Source organism: Dryobates pubescens, chromosome 19, assembly GCF_014839835.1.
Source record: "Dryobates pubescens isolate bDryPub1 chromosome 19, bDryPub1.pri, whole genome shotgun sequence".
NCBI lineage: Eukaryota > Metazoa > Chordata > Aves > Piciformes > Picidae > Dryobates > Dryobates pubescens.
In genome coordinates, this window is record NC_071630.1 from 10094907 (window position 1) to 10111156 (window position 16250).

The 16250-nt window shown below is 39.9% G+C and overlaps 1 protein-coding gene across 2 annotated transcripts in view; it reads left to right on the forward strand.

Annotated features, from left to right (window-relative positions):
• The first annotated feature begins 241 nt into the window (after positions 1–241).
• CDH13 (cadherin 13) overlaps positions 242–16250 on the forward strand; it is a 489323-nt gene continuing 473314 nt past the window's right edge. For both annotated transcript variants that reach the window (XM_054169942.1, XM_054169941.1), the window contains exon 1: positions 242–390. In XM_054169942.1, the coding sequence (XP_054025917.1) occupies positions 346–390 (45 nt within the window). In that variant the 5' untranslated portion in view covers positions 242–345. The remainder of the gene's footprint in view (positions 391–16250) is intronic.

Below are 16250 nucleotides of genomic sequence, written 5' to 3' on the forward strand. Positions count from 1 at the left end.
AAATACTACTGAGATCTGTAAGGCATGATTTGTTAGAATGAAACTAAACATACAAATGCACCAAAGCAAAATGCTTTCTAAAGGTGCTGTGTTTGTGAGAGGTACTTGCCCAATATGTGTGATGCAAAATGAGGATGCTTTGTGAAGAAATCATCCTTGTAAAGCCATTGGTTCTGGTCATCAGACTCTATCCAATGCTTTAGTGATGATGCTGCTGATCTATTTGGGAAGTTGGCTGGCTCTCAAGGCAGAGTCTCTTCTCAAAGGCTGTTTCACAGTGAAAATATGCTCAGTGCAGTCGAGTGCATGAATGAAAAAGCCTCTGGTACCTTCTAGTCTGGCAAAATGCAGCACAAAACTCAACTTGCTCTGTCCTTTCTGCTGTCCCAGGTAAGAAATATGTGGGTTTTTTTCCTTGCTTTCTTTCATTTTCCTTCTCTTATGCATTTGGATTTGAAAGTATTTGTAATTCAGGTCTGATTTCTGAGTAATTATACATTGCTTGAATTACTATTGAAAGATGCAAGATCTCTGCTACAAGCCAGTTGCTAGGAATGTAGAATCTCATAGTTGCTTGATTTACAATTACAGCAAATTTGCTGTGTGATATATAGCATTTTTTTGTTGTTTCCCTTCAGGAAGGGTAGTGGGGGGAATCTTTCAAGTGTCTCGGTTGCAGCTGCAGCAGCAGTATTTTCTGACATATCAAATGCTGCAACTTTGATTTGCCTCTTCCCTCTGTGGCTTTTGCCGAGTAGTAGTCTTATAGGCTGTTATAGGCAGCTCACATTATTTATTGCTTTTTATTATAAAAAAAAAAAAGGAAGACGAGGGGGGGAATATGGAGGGAAAACAAAATCAGACCTTGCAAAAGGTTCCGTTGCCCGTACTCACTTGATAGATGTGTAATACTCTGTTAGTTGACTTGCTATGTAGCCTTGCTCTTATTAAATGTAATAGATCCCCCTCTGCCAGAAAGCAGAGGAAAAAACACCCAGCTTTAAAAACACGGAGCTGCTAAAGCCCTGCTGCTGCTGTCTGTCAAAGCAGAGGGACTCGCTGGGATAGCTTCTAGTTGCTCTCTTTTCTTCTTGCTGCTGCTAAAGGGCTCACTTTTTGGAAGCTCCAGGGGGGTGTTTGTGTGTTTGAAAATCCTTTGCTGTTGTCCAGCTTAAATATATCCTTCTTTTGTCTCAGGAGCTCTGTAAACTCTTGTGTTTAGTCACAGTGGCACTGGTATCCTCTGCACCAAGTAGAGATAAAAGTTAATTCCTTTTTTGACTTACAATTGAGTGCTTTTGTTAACCCTTAGGGGGTTGGTAGATTAATTTAGAGTGTCAAACTAGTGCTTGGGACGTGGAGTCTGTGCACTCGTGTTTGTAACTGCAGTCTCCAGTAGGAATTTAGTCTGTTTTTTTAAAATAGTATGATAAGGAGAAAAATGGTGAGGGATCATTGCTGGGAAGGCTTTACAGCTGAAAGGAGATACACCAAGACCATGTGAGTAGGAAGAGTAGGGTGAACTGCATGCATATATGCTGTGGATCAAGGCTGGGATATTTAGGTCCTGGCTTAACCTCATAATGAATAAAAGCATGAGTGTGGGTGGCTGAAGTTATAGGACAGCCGGAGACTCGTGACTGGGGACTTGTGAGCAAGAACATTGGCATTTGGGTGGGTTTAGGCTAACAATCCTGCTTCAGGGAGTGTAACAAATGAAAGCAGCAGCCTTGGGTCATAGGTGTGGTGCCTGAATGCACTGGTGAAAGATGAGTTTGAGGAGCCAGAGCAGCATGTGCTAGCAATATACACACAATTTCTTACAGGGCCTCCCTAGTAGGGCTGAGGTTTTCTAGACTGTGTAGGAGGACTGTCCAGTGGGTAGCTCTCCAGTTCTGCTGAGACTGACTGCTGCTCAGGGCAAGGACTGGATGGCTTTCTGGTGGTGAGCTGGGGATGCCCAAAGGGCTCCAGGGAGGAGAAGTTGTCAAAGTGGGCTGAGATCCAGCCTGGGCAGGCAGCTGAGCTGGCAAAGCTGCCAGTGGGAGGCAATGCTCAGGGAGCAGAGGGAGAGGGCACAGACAGTATAAAGGTATCCCGTGGATATACTGAGCTGGTGCCCCCCCCACCTTGGACTTCAGATCTGCTATCTGGGCTGAAGTTTGCTTGCTTTTCTGAATCAGCTTGAATCTGGATTTTCTGTAGCAGTCCTTTGTAGGACATTAGCAGTATGTTTTTCATAGAGAAGGGCAGACTTCTAAGGCATATTAAACCACATAGCAGGGTTGTTTATTTTTTGTAGCATCAGTATCTGCTTAAAACCTGATACAACGCAGAACACCTGATTCTGAAAACAACTGTGCACTTTGTTGATAACTTTCAGTAATACTCCAGTTTATCCTCTTGCTGTGCTAAGATCAGTTCTAGTGCACTGCAGGGCTAAGCATTGCTTTGCATTTAAGTACTTAAACTGCACCCTACCTACTTTATTAGTGTATCTAAGTTTATCTGGCAATGCCTCTGCCTTGAGATAGAACACATCTACAAGTTTACTTTCATTAATTCTTAGACATGATCTGGAATCAGAGAATGGATTAGACCAAAATAAGTAAGTGTACATGGTGATTCTGATTCAGGTATAAGGTTGTTGGTTATTGTCAGGTTAAAGAATGAGCTGAAGAAGAAAGCATGATAGGGAACGAAAAGGGAATTACTGAAATGCTGTTTGGCTTTTCTCTTTGACGCACTACATGAACAACTTTCATGTGACAGGAAAAGTAAACAGAAGAATGTGAGAAACAACATATTAAACAAATGCAGCCATCTGGCTGTGTAGTGGTTGTAACACATTTTGGGATTTTTTTTTTTTTTTCACAAGTTTTCTTTTTTTTTCTTTTTCTTTTTCTTCCCCCCCCACCCCTCTTGGCAGGAGAGCTTCACATAATACAATGCTGGTGGAACCAGCAAAGCTCAGTTTTGATGAAATGATTAATAAACAACACAAACTCAAAAAAGCTTATCTTTTATTAAAAGATAAAGTCCAAAATTAAGTTGTTTTTGCATTTTCTTGGTTGCATCTAATCCACATACTTTTTAGTATATTAAAAAAAATACCTTTTGAGTTGTTAAAAGGATGAAGGGCTGGGGAATAACTTTTTCACCTCAACAAAGCAGCCTATTAAGTATGTTTGTGAAAGCTGGAGTAAGCAGGTGGGTGATAATTTTTCCTTTGCAAAGATGTGATCTACACTACTATCAACTCTTTGTCCTCTTTTCACCAAGAGAAAAATTAAAATTAGCTGATGCAGCTGAGGAATGTGTTTCAAGCAATTCTTTAATTCAGAATCACCTTTAAAACCACAAAGCATATCTATAATATACAGCTTTATTGATCTGAAGCTGACACTAAAAACTAAGTGTACTCTGGTGCAGCTCACTATACAGTGTACAGTAAGCAGTAAATACATACAGATTTTTAAATCTTTCAGATCAGAGTGGGTTTTACATTTTCCCCAGAGGACATTTTCTAAGGCCTATATGCAAAATATTTGTTTCAGGCAGTAGCTGTTCACAAGCTTGCTTTTGTATGTTACGTACTTCATGCAGATGAATCAACATAAAATTTGTAAATTAAGCATACAAGAGGAGAAAAATCCTTTTTTTGATTTTCAACAATAACTGTCATGTTCCATTGAGTTGCAACTAAGCCAGCTGAAAAAATATATGGATTTTACAAGCTCATCATTATTGAATAGAGAAAATTTCTCCTAAAACTTTTCCCAAATGAATAGCTCACACTGCTGCTTTCTTAAGTTTTCACTTTTTCAAATTTCTCCAGAAGAGGGCTCCATGCACAGCTTGAAAGTCGGCACCCATGTATTCAAAGCAAAATAAATTGATCAGCTTCAGGAAAGAAGAAAAATGTGTCTCACAGAGTCTGTTAACAGAACATTATACTCAAATTCTGACCAAGCATTTCCCTGTTGTATTGTGTTGCTGTAGGTCTTGTTTAAGACTGTTTATTATTTAGAGAGTTTTAGAAAGAAAATGCCATACCTCTTGTGCTATAGTGGATTTCTAAAAATGCTTAAAAACTGTTAGAGAGACTCACTTGCCAATTATTTGTGCTGACGAGCATCTTGTGAGCAGGCTGATGCTTATTCCTGACAGTTTCAGGCCATCATTTTTGGTTATGTAGTCAAAAGGATTTTCCCCTTGCATATCTCATTCAAAACATGATATCTCCCAAAACACAGAGCCACTTCAGCACTCATGCTATGCCTTTTCCCTCCAGTGCAATGCTTGATAAAGTTGGCCTTTGGTGAATTAGTCTGACTTTAGGCAATAGGTCTAACCTTTTAACAATATTCTTACAGAGGACCTGATGAGACTCCTTACTGTTAAGCAGGAGAGATTTGTTACAATGGGTGGGTGGAAAGTGGTCCAAAAAAAGTTCCTAGAGTTTTGGCATTAGTTAAACCCAGTTTGTTGTGCACCCTTTGTGGTAGAGTTTTGAGTTTCTTTTTCTTCCTGTTAGTTGTCAGGTAACTAGGCTTTCCCCATTCTCTTAATACCTACAGGCAAGGTAGATAATAGAGCTGTGACTGTTACACTCTTCCCGCATCATTGCTGGAGTCACAGGTCTGGTACAACCTATCAGCTGCCGATTAATATGCTGTGTGTCAGGATCTTGGCATAAGATTTCAGGCCAGCATAAGGGAGTGGGGCTTCTTTAGGAACTTGAGACAGAAATGTAAAGTTAGGGAGTTTTTAAATTGTTTCATGGCTATAATGTCTTTATTCTGTCTTTGATAGGTACAAGCACCAAATTGACGTTTTGTATACCACTACTATTCTAACTGGCAAAACCTCATCTGTGCGGGCAAAACACAGACCTACCATGTCCACTGGGGAGGAGAGACAGAATGAGAGGGATTTATCATGCTTAGGAGACTAAGTGGGCTATAGTTCTTCTGAGCTAACTCTGAGTGATATTAGCGTGTTCTTGATTATGGCCATATGGCATCACCGTTCCCTGTCCTAATCACCAAGTGGACAGCCCAGATGAGAGACTGTTTTTCTGTTGCTTCATGTGTCCTGCAGCTAGTAGATTGTTAGTGTATATAGATCAGTAGGATATCAAATGACAAAGAGAAGTGAAGCAAAAATCTTGCTTCATTAACCATTGCCTCAGTATTCCAAGGTCTTTGAAATTTGCCCACTTGTTTATTTGTGTTTATGTGTTTTTTTAGTGTTGTGATGTGGACTGTATTCTGTGTCATTCTTTGAAAGCCTTACTGGTTTTGTAGGAAGGGAACTCATTCCACTATGAGCTTACCCAGTGTTCTACTGTTTTGGCTGAAGGAAAAAGTTTTCTTGATTAGAGGAAAAAAAAGGAGGAATTTAACCTTTGGTTTGATAGAGCTGGTTAAAACAATTCTAAGCACAGACTAAAATAAATATGAGCTATTAACAGTGGGGCAAATCTTTTCAGCACAGAGTGGTTATCAGTGTCTCTAACCACTTGGAAAAGCTGATTAAAGTGTTTAAATAACTTCTGATATCTATGGCTATCCATGTATGGATGTTTAATTCAGTATTTTTATGAGAGTTGTTTTTAGGGAGCTGAACACCCATCTTCAAGTTCTAGAAGTGTCCCTAAACTGAGCTCCAGTATTCTACTCTCTGAAATTAGTAAGTTTTGACTGCCTAAGATTCTTCATATTACTCAGACTAGTCTGGGAGTTGTATTCCTCAAACTATAATTTTATTGAAAAACAGTACAAACCAACCAACCAAAACAATAACAAAACAAGCAAGCAAGCAAACAAACAGAAACCAAACCCAACCCAAACCAACCAACTAAACAAAAAAGCACCAAACCCTAGTAACAGCTATCTATTTCAGTCGAAACTCTTTGGTTCTCTTGCTGTGGACAACTAGTGCTTAATTTCTTAATGGTAATGACAATGTATATATTTCTAAAAGCTAATATTTAATTCCCAAGGACTTTCTCAGCCTGGCATGTAATGAAGAGTAAATAATTCTGTGTATATGAAGGCTGTGTTAACAGGAGAACAGACAGGAAGTGAATTTCTAGAAGTTTGAAGAAGTCTTTAGTAAATGAGTAATCATGGCAGATGAACCTTGTGGTAATTTTGCATAACAAAGACTCAAAATACTGAAGCCCTCTGGTTCTAGGCCCTTAAGCTGTCACAGCACTGTTAACAGGCTGTATGTAAAGAAATATACATGCAAGTTCAATTTAATAGATGCTCACTTGCAAGTATATTTCTCATGTATTGCTACTTGTGTGCTGAAGACTACTAGTCGTGGTTATCCCCTTTTCCTCCCAAAGCAAGCTTAATTGTGAATGCTTCTTGTCTGCTCCAGGGCAAAGTTGGCAAGCTGGGCTGGAAACACAGCTGGGGGAGTGATGATTCTATACATTGGCTGTCTGCCACATGGACAGTAACACATCTGTGGCAGAGGTAAAAAGAATTAATAACTTCACATATTGCTTCAAATCAATCCATAAACTGTTAGCACATTGAGTTTCCTTCAATTGCTATGGTGCAAAAATCATGTTACAACGTACTTATGCTAATAATTGGCTCATCTACTTTATATACACTTTATCTGTTTCTTTTCATTTTCTTGGCACAGCTTGGAATTGCAAGAAAAGATTCTTGTGCAAAAGTCTCTGAGTCAAATGTAGGGAATTTTGAACCCATAAGAGCAAACGGAAAGCCTGCAGCTGTCCATGGATTCATTGTATAAAGGCAGAAATTCCAAGCTGCTGTAAATTCATCTGGGAGCTCCCAGTGTGTGTTCACTAGGGAGCAATCCCAGTGTGTGTGAATTAGGGGTACAATCCATAGTTTGTACAGACAACATACAAGGATGGAGGTAGGGGAGAATCATGTAAAGTTGTCCCTTCCCCACCCTGTTACAGTTCTCTTGATGTAAGACGGCCTTTGAAGTGTGTCTAGTATATTTTAACTTTGAGCCCACTTGGGAAAAGAAAAAGCCCTGGGAACAGCCTTCTCAAGATCATGTATTTTCACATAGACAAACTTGTTGGCTTTGAGTTCCCCTACTGCCAAATAAGGTGTATTTATACATTTCTCTGGAGACAGCCCTCTGTTTTCCCCGAGGAACTATGCTTTATCAGACAACAAACCGCTACGTCAAAATGTGAGAGCTGAACATAGCACTGCTCTATAGCTGACAAAGCAGGAAATCCAGAGCATCTGGTACTTTGCTCTCTAATCTAAGTGAAAGGAGATGGAATTAGCTATTGGAATTGGATGGACATTTCCTTCCCTGTTAAACCCATTGTTTCAGAGCTCTGTCAGAGGAAGCTGAGCAGCACCAACTGCGTTACACAGCAGGAATGGATATCTCAGCTGCAGGACTGAGCTGTTCAGTACAGTTAGATAACTGGCCAAGTTAAAAGGTGTTCAGTTTGACCTTCTGCCAAGATAAGAAAACTACTCTTGCAAGTGCTGGGTAGTCATGGATATTATCTACCAACCTTATTCAGGTGAAGTGCAAAATGAAAAACCTGTAGTGAAGAGAAATAAGAATGAAATTAAAATAGACATAACAAAACAAGCCCAAAAAAAGCCCCAAAACACCACACCAAAACTAAACATACAAACAAACAAAACCAACATGATAATAAGTTTGGGGTTCTGTGTATTTGTATTAACCTGCTACCTGAAGGTTGTACTGTTTGCCAGGTTAGTGTTTTTATTCTCTTCCAAAATGCCTTATTTTTATAATTCATGATCTGATTGAACTAACAGGACTCTGAACTCTATAAATCTTGATTTATGAATATCAATAATCCTATCAATTTACTGATATACAGCTCTGACCTGAACACTAAAGTAGCTCTAGTTTCGATCATCTTTCCTTATTACATGGCAATATAATTTCAGGAGATATTATTCGGTGAGACAAAAATGTAAAGATGGTAATCAAAGTTTAGCAGTTCAGAAATTGATGAGGCTGTGGTATTTATTTCTAGTTTTGGAATCCTTATATTCTTTCAATGTTTTTAATTACAAGATCTCATTTTAAAATGAGACGAAAACAATCTCCAGTTTTAAATATCAGAGTTTTCCATGACTTGGATCTATGCAGTTTAGTGATCAACGCAGAAGGGTGGCTTGCTATGCAGCCAGTGTATTGATTATTTCAATCTGATAAGAGAGTGCCTGTTTAGATGATAATTTTGGATACAATATGTTACCTGGAAATAAGTTAAGGATGCTGGGAATAGTTCATGACACTTTTATGTCTTGTAGAAATGACCTGAGGTCCTGCACATCTCAGCTTCGGTTTTCTGAGTTTGCAATAGCAAAACACTGTTGCTCACACTAATGTGGAAGCAGATATGGATTGATTGCATTACCCTGCTTTGCATTATCTAGGTGAAGGATGATTAGTATCAATGCCATATGCATTTCCACTCTGTATGTACTGGGAGGCTTACATGGCTTCTATTACTATTATAGCTGAACACCCGCAAACGGTAATGAATTTATCCTTGCTTCTCTAAAATAAATGCTGAGTTAAGACAGGGACATTATTCTGAAATGGGAGACAGCCTTCAAGATCTGCCTGTTTCAATGACTTTACTTCTATTATCTTAGTTGAGTAATGATGGAGGCGGCTGTCACTTGGCTGCTGGTGTTGATTCAGTAGTGACAGTTCATTGTGCTGGAGAAAGATTAATTCTGATTGGAGGGAGCCCAGAATAAATCCAGTCTTTGGGCCAATCAGAAGCTGGTGTGTGTAGGGCTAGTTTAATAATGCTGCTCAGTTTTCAGGAGTATAGTTAGTTATGATATGCCAAAGAAACTGCCTTTTCTGTACAGTTAGCATTTTGTGTGTAGAGGGAACTAAAAAGTGAAAATGTTTAGTTACTCATAACTGTTAGAGAGTTCTTTCAGGCATTAGGAAAATGGAGTGTGCTTCCTTACAACTGCTGTTTACGTGATGGCTGCTGGCATAATGATATTTTGGAGCACAGGAGGAGGATGAGGCTGTCAATGCTATGTATACTGGGAGCATTTGAGACCAAAACAGTTAAAGGTAGAAGATGGAGAAGATAATACACAATGAGCTACGATTTCAGTGCGTGGGAAAGGAAGAGATGCTGGATATTTCCACTGAAATTTGAGACACGGTCTTGATGGCAGAATATTTCCACCCCCTGCTCAGTGTTCCCAACTTGCTTTCTTTTCTCTGTTTGGAGGAGGTAGAGCTACTAAAAGCCAGGACTTCTCTGGTAGATGGTGACCTGCCTGGTCATGGCTGTTACACATCTATGTGCAACTTCTGGAAATATGGTTACTATCCTAAAGTTCATTGTTAGTGAGGTCTACCTAAATTTTTGAATTCCTGATGATGACATATGGATGGACCATTTGTTACAAGGCCAAAACATGAGAATCTCTAGACTTGTATGGATTATTGAATCCTAATCTCTGACTTTGTAGAACAGATGCCTCTTCCTGTGTGGTTATGTCCCTCTGAAATGAAGATTCAATATTCTTACACTTGCTTGTCAAGAATTCCTGTTTCAAAGCTTTTGTTCTTTCCTGAATCAAAGGCACACAAGCACAGAACCTGTTTCTTGCTGTGTGTGGGAGCTAAACATTGATCATGGGTGGCTGAAGGAGTTTGACTAAAATAGAAATTGATTTGATTGTCTGCCATAACTCATGCTGAACCTGAACAAAATATGTTTTCCAACTATTTCTTGACTTCTAATTTCTGCATGCTCTGTACTTGTGGAGTCTAGCTGGGATATGAAGGAAGAAAAAGCAATCATGCACAGCATGAGTTGTTCTTCCTGCCTTACCACCAGGCTGACTGGAAGGATCACCATTCCTGTTATTTCCTTGTTCAAAATGCCTTTTTTCCTCTGTTCCACTTCATCTGCTCAAAAATATTCAAATAGTCTGAGTTCTTTTGGTTTCTCTACTCAGCATTTCTTCCAAAACTTCTAGTGCTGTGGGAAAGGATTAATACATTTTACTGCTGTGGTTTAGCTTCTCTTAAGTGGGCTTCAGCAGTTCCTTTTGGAAAGTTTATCCCTGTTCTTCATGCTTATAGATGGTTTTGTTTTGGTGGTAGATGAGAATATGGTGGCAATTTCCCTCTAGCATGAGGAAAACCAGACATCTAAGGAGTCACTTTCCTTCAGCATTTTACATAGGTCCTGGTTACTTTCACTGGGTAACCTGCAGATTGCCTAGAGTTAGCGCAGTGCTAAATTGTAACCTGTAGCTAACATGATAGGCTACTATAAACATTATACTGTTAGTACTTGTGTATGGGGCCCAAATCTTGTGCATTTCTGCTATGTTTGTATTATCCTACTTCTTTCTCCCTCAGTCCCTTAAGGCAGTCTAGTTCTATCTGCACATGTGGAAAATAACTCAACTTTATCTGCCCCATTAATAGTCGGTGATTGCTGGAAGCCAGAAGTGCTTGGATAGTTATTTACTAATAACCACACTGACAAAGCTGAGAATTTCTTGTGCCTTGCCTTGGATGACTGAAGAATACAAGAAAGAAGATCAAAGTTTAGTACACAAAAACAGGAGGGAAAATAAAATCAATGGAAAAAAAGCAAGGTGTTATTCAATGTCCAGTAACTTTTTGAGCTGTTAGGATCTGGAAAGTAGCCTTTTATATTTGTGGTACAGTTAACAGGTGTATACAGGAATGGAGCACAGAATCTAGTCTGATTCTGCCTGATCTTCATTTACATACAATCTTACCTGATATTTAGGCTGAAACCCATATCCAGAGCTCTTGCTTGTATCTGCATCTGAAATTGCTGGCATCAAGAAACAGCAATACTTTGTCTCGTGCACATTTGTGTACATCAGCATGCTGGATTTTATGTTTTGGAGGGACTGCTTTATTATCATTTGCTGTGTCTTAATGGACAATGTTTATGTCTGTCTACTGCTTTGACACTGTTGTGTTTGTGATCATTAAATCCCTTCTACTGATGCTCTGAGAAGCTTGCTACCACATATCAAACAAAACCTAGGTGATACCTTCTTCAACAGACTAGCTGTCTGGGGAGGGAATGGAAAAGGAAAGAATAAGGGACAAACTATGTTTAAGGTGAGACCAAATCAACCTTCATTGGTGGAGACCACGTTTCAACTTATATTGAAACTCTTTGAACTGTCTGAAACAATTTTATGTATATCAGAAGGGTTGCTTCCCACATGTCCTCTATGTAACACAAGCATGCATTTTAACTGCATGCTGGTGGAAACGAGTGAAACCCAGAGAACCTCGGTGAGGAAGAACAGTTCTGTTATGGCTTCATAACAGTCAGCCAGATACTAATACAAACTGGGCAATGTCTTGCTGAAATGAGTGTGTGTGGGGAAGCTGTCATGAGAGACAAGTGATCCAATGTATGCAGTTTCCCTCCCCTTACCACTTTTGCTAATATATAATTTTACACACTTATCCCTTTCTCTTGTTTTGTGACATCTCTTAAAGGCCAGCTGAAAAGCAAAGTTCAAAGGGGGTATGACCTGATTTTAGGCACATTTGTAAACTAACTGTTAGTTTTCTGCAGGTTCTTCTGTGCTTAAAAGAGGAACAACCCTCCCCTGAGGGCTGAGCATACAATTCATGTACAATGGATCGACTTCTGACACTATTTCTGGGGTGTTTGCACTGCTCGTGATTCATCTGGCAGTGCCTGAGTTTAAGCACTGATAAAGAGAACATAGCAGAGTGCAAATACATGTGACCTTTCAAAACATTGAAAAGAAAACAAAAATAGAAAAATAGTTTCTTTGCAGTTTTTTCTTGCACATGTGCAATGACTCCAAACACACAAGCATTCTTATTTTGAAGCCTGGGTAGCACAAAAGCTTCTAGGCTTGAGATCCACCATTCCATGTCTGCTGTTCCCAGCAGAGTGTATGTGAGTTGGTCTGACACTGGTGTAGAGGTAGAGGTACAAGTCAGCTTTGATTTCTCCAGTTCAGTGATTGGCCTGTAGTTGAGATCTGCTGCATCCCCAAATCCTTACTGTTTAATAAGTTGTACTTGTATAATTGGTACACTGGTCTTGGTTCGTTCTCCTGATGGGCAGGAAACTATTTCAAGTGTAAAGTATCACTGCAGCTGTCACTTTATGCCAGTAGTACCAATACGGAAGTAAGGCTCAGGTACCTGTGGAAAGTTTCTGCCAAAATCCTCAGCAAGGTACAACCTCAGTTAGCTTGGGTGCAGCCATCTCTTAAAACTCCTGTAAGCAACTTTAAAAAGCAAGTACTTCCACGGGTTCTCTATGGCATAAATCCCCCTGTTGAATTAAGCTGCAGTGGGCTGCTGCAGGGTTCAGCCTTGCCTGGAGTTCACCCCTCTTAGAAAGGCTGGGCTTTTTAAATAGCTGTGTGGATGAGTCAGGGGCATGCCAGTCCTGTTACACTCCCACTCCCCATGACAGGACTGCTCCTAGGGAAAATGTATAGCTCTGAATAGGCTTTCAAAGATGATGGGAACTGAAGATCCTCCCTCCTTTTCCTCAAAACTGTTGACTTATGAGACCATTCCTTTTCGTTAAAAGCAGAGGAAGTACACACAGTACATCTCTCCCTGCCTACAAACTAGAGATGTACACAGTGTGCAGAATTTTGTGCCAAGCTCTGGGCATAGAGATAGGTTTTGAATGAAATGATCAGGGTTAAAGTTTCTCTTAAGCTGCATTAGGGAAAGCAGGAAAGGCTACGCAGCACCTGGGGTAGGGCTCTGATCTGGTATTGCTACAACTATTTTTGGCTTTTCTAAAACCACTTGGAAGTTGTTGCACCAGAATTTGGATATTTTTTCTGGTTGGTTGGTTGGTTTGGTGTGGTGTTTTGTTTTGGGGTTTTTTTTTTGTTTTTGTTTGTTCTGAAATGGCTTAACTGTAGGTGATAACCCCTCCTTGGTTTATTTTTGCTACTCTGATACCTGTTGCATGCTGGGCAAGTTCAGTGCAGCAGGGAGAAACATTTTTTTCTCTTCTCATCTCACTTTCTTCTTTCCTAGTTCATTGTGTTGTTGCTTCCTGTGGCTGTGGTTACCTGAATTTCATTAATAGCAAATCTTGAGCAATCTGCTTAAATAACAATCAGCATGTCTTAATTTGCACCTCTTCCGTACCTTTGTGAAATGGTGAGCTATCTGATCAGCTAGCTAGCTACCTTAGCTCTTGTAAACAAATCCCTGTTTCTGTTCAGTGCTATTATGAAGGCTTCCTGCTAAACCAGGAGTGGTGAACTGAAAAGTGTGGAGTACGTGTGGAGTCTAAAAAGAGGGGGAAATGTGTGAATACAGTTTAATAGGTAATCTTTTAAGGAAGGGATTCCTTACTATTCTGTCTTATTTAGTAACTCTTTACTGTGAAATATGTAATGTTCCCTGGAAAGCAACACTAATACACCAATTTTGTCATTTTCCCCAGACAGGCTTTTAACTATTCCCTTCAAAGTTATGCTCCTTTTTGCTTGGTCTCCTTTTGGCCCATGACACCTTATTTGTGTAACAGCCTAGCCTTGGCTGGACAAAAGTAGGGCAGAGAGCTTTCTTAAGCAGTAACTGTAGCTTTGAGTGTCCTTAGGTTGAGGAGGGTTTTGAGCTTTGGCCTTCCCCTCATCCAGCAATCTTTGTGGATGTCGATATTTTTTAAAGATATTTTTAACCTCTTCAGACACTGCTGCTTCATTAAGAATCTGATCTGTAAAGCAGTGCCTTTTCTCACCATCCACATGCATAAGGCTGACCTTTGGCTTAAGTACAAAGCTTGGTGTCAGTCTTGTCCCATTACCAAATATAGCATGTATCTTACTGACAAGTTTTCCTGGCAGCTGTGGCTGGGAGGGTGTAGGAAGTGAACATATCTAAATGACAGAAGTAATCTCTGATCTCTGTGCTTAGCACTGAAACACATGCACCAACAAGCCCAGGAGGAGAGGGTTGTTGCTTGTTCTGTCCCTTGCCCTGCTTCCTTGTGGACAGTCTCCCTTGAGCTGTGACTTGCCTTGCTGTGCTTGGCTAGCATGCCTGGGGGACAGAATCCACTCCCAGCACCCAGGAACAGCTGCTGTCCCTGTCAGGGACAACTGCACTTGCAGCCCTTGGAGATTTGCTTCTCTCTTAACAACTTCATCCTTCTCGAGCATCTTGATTTCAAGTGTCTGTTGAAGCACTGCAAACAGATTTCCTTTGGTTCTGCAGCACTACATGCTGTGTTGCAATACATTTTGTCTACTTTAAAGCTGTTAGTGAGTCATTAGTTTACAGTTCCAAAACCCAATTCCAAAGGGATCACTCATCTCCCTAGAGCAGTGAAGATATTTTCAAGCTGGCTACAGAGTGCTGTGGCAGTGTTTTTAGGCTTGCCTGGTTCAAATCATGTGGCAGTGATACTGCCAAAGGCTGCCAGTTCAATGGAGGATTGCACACAGATTCCATGGGTGGGAACTTGCAATATTATTAGACACAACTAATAATAGTTTCTCTTGACTTTTGAAATGTCAGAATGGTCTTGTGAGTAACTGCACTTTGGAAAGCATTAACCTTTTGTTTGCCACCAAGAGTAGTCCCTGATGTTCAATGTTGAATTACGTTTGTAATATATAAAGTACATTGGAAATCAGGAGTCAATATATCTGACTGTGAATTGACTAGGGAGAGATCTTAAGAGTTGCAGCATCAGTCTGGGGACCCATGACTGTGCGTTGTGTGTGTGCGATGACTAGAAAGATGACTTTCTCCTACCCAGAGATTAGTAAGTTCAAATGAACATACCTCTGCTGCCTCACTTTTCCCATCTTCAAAAGTAAAACCTAATAATGAACAGTCTCTGGTCTCATATTAAAAAAGAACCAAAATAAAAGTATGCCAACATAAAGAAACAAATCTGTTTTCTTTGAGAAGACCTTACTGTCCTACTGTCCTGAAGTCAGGTCTCCAGGATTTCTCCAGGATCAGATGCTCTAGAGCTGGTTGTTCTGGCTGGCAGCAAAAAGTGTGCTTTGCAGACAACTTCAAAAGTTTTCAATTTCTCCATGAACCAAGTGAAAACAAAAGTAAAAAAAAAAATAAATCTTCAAATAGTTTGTGGAACTAAGTTAATGTTCTTTCTTGCACTAGCCATTTATTTCTTTTTGCTGTCTAGTGCATCCACCAAGGTACCAGCTGTGTATCTCCAGCTACAGGATTTACTGTAAGACTTTTACAGACTGCTGGAGGCCAATCAGTACAGGATTCTGATAAGTTTGCCCCAGAGTGTCAGAAACTGATAAATAAAAAACCTACAAGTTCTTAGTCAAAAGATGCAAGCATTTTGAAGAGTGAGAAGTTAATCCGAGAGCCTTTCTGCCCTTTTGAGTATATTATTAGCACAGCTTGGAGGCAGATGAGCTGAGTTTCAAGAGGTGCTGGACACTTGCCCCTTCTTGTGATATGAGTGAAGTTGGACACTTCCTCTTGTGAATACAAAGCTGCATGGGAATTGCACAAAGCTAAGCCCTTAGTTGTGGAGTAATGAAAACACAGGGGAAAGACAGAAGACCTATATTCAGAGTGCCTTCTCTTAATTGCCTTTTACAGCTATTTACTATAGTTAAGAATACCTTGTGGGTGTATCTTTCAAGGCAGGATTGCATCACTGGGGCTATGAATAACACAACACACTGAAGGGAATTAATTTTCTCTATGTTGTATGTCTATATTTTAAAATTTTTCTGGCTTCTGTGAAGAGTTAGATGATAATATCACTTAAAAGCAAGGAAGTAGCTTGTGCAAAGGTTGGACTTGATGATCCTTGAGCTCCCTTCCAAGCTTATGGATTCTATGATTCTATGATTCTATAGGAAGTCTTTAACAAGTAGGATGCAGTCAAAGCTCAGGAGCTGCAAATGGCCTGTCAAGACAAATTGTCTCTGGTACTGAAAACCCAGAGCAACATGACTTGTTGGGGGGCAGCCTTGGAAAGAGTCTTGTACTCTTTCTATTTATGAGAACTAAAACTTTAATTGCGGTAACTATTATGTATATTAATGAGAGATCCATCCCTCTATTTCTGCAGTGTATCTAAATGCCAGCATTTAATCCTTGTATTAAAGATACATAGCAGTCTTCCTGTGACAATGAAGATGTATTTTTAGCGTGCTTGGGGAATTGTGGTTAACAGAATGACTTCA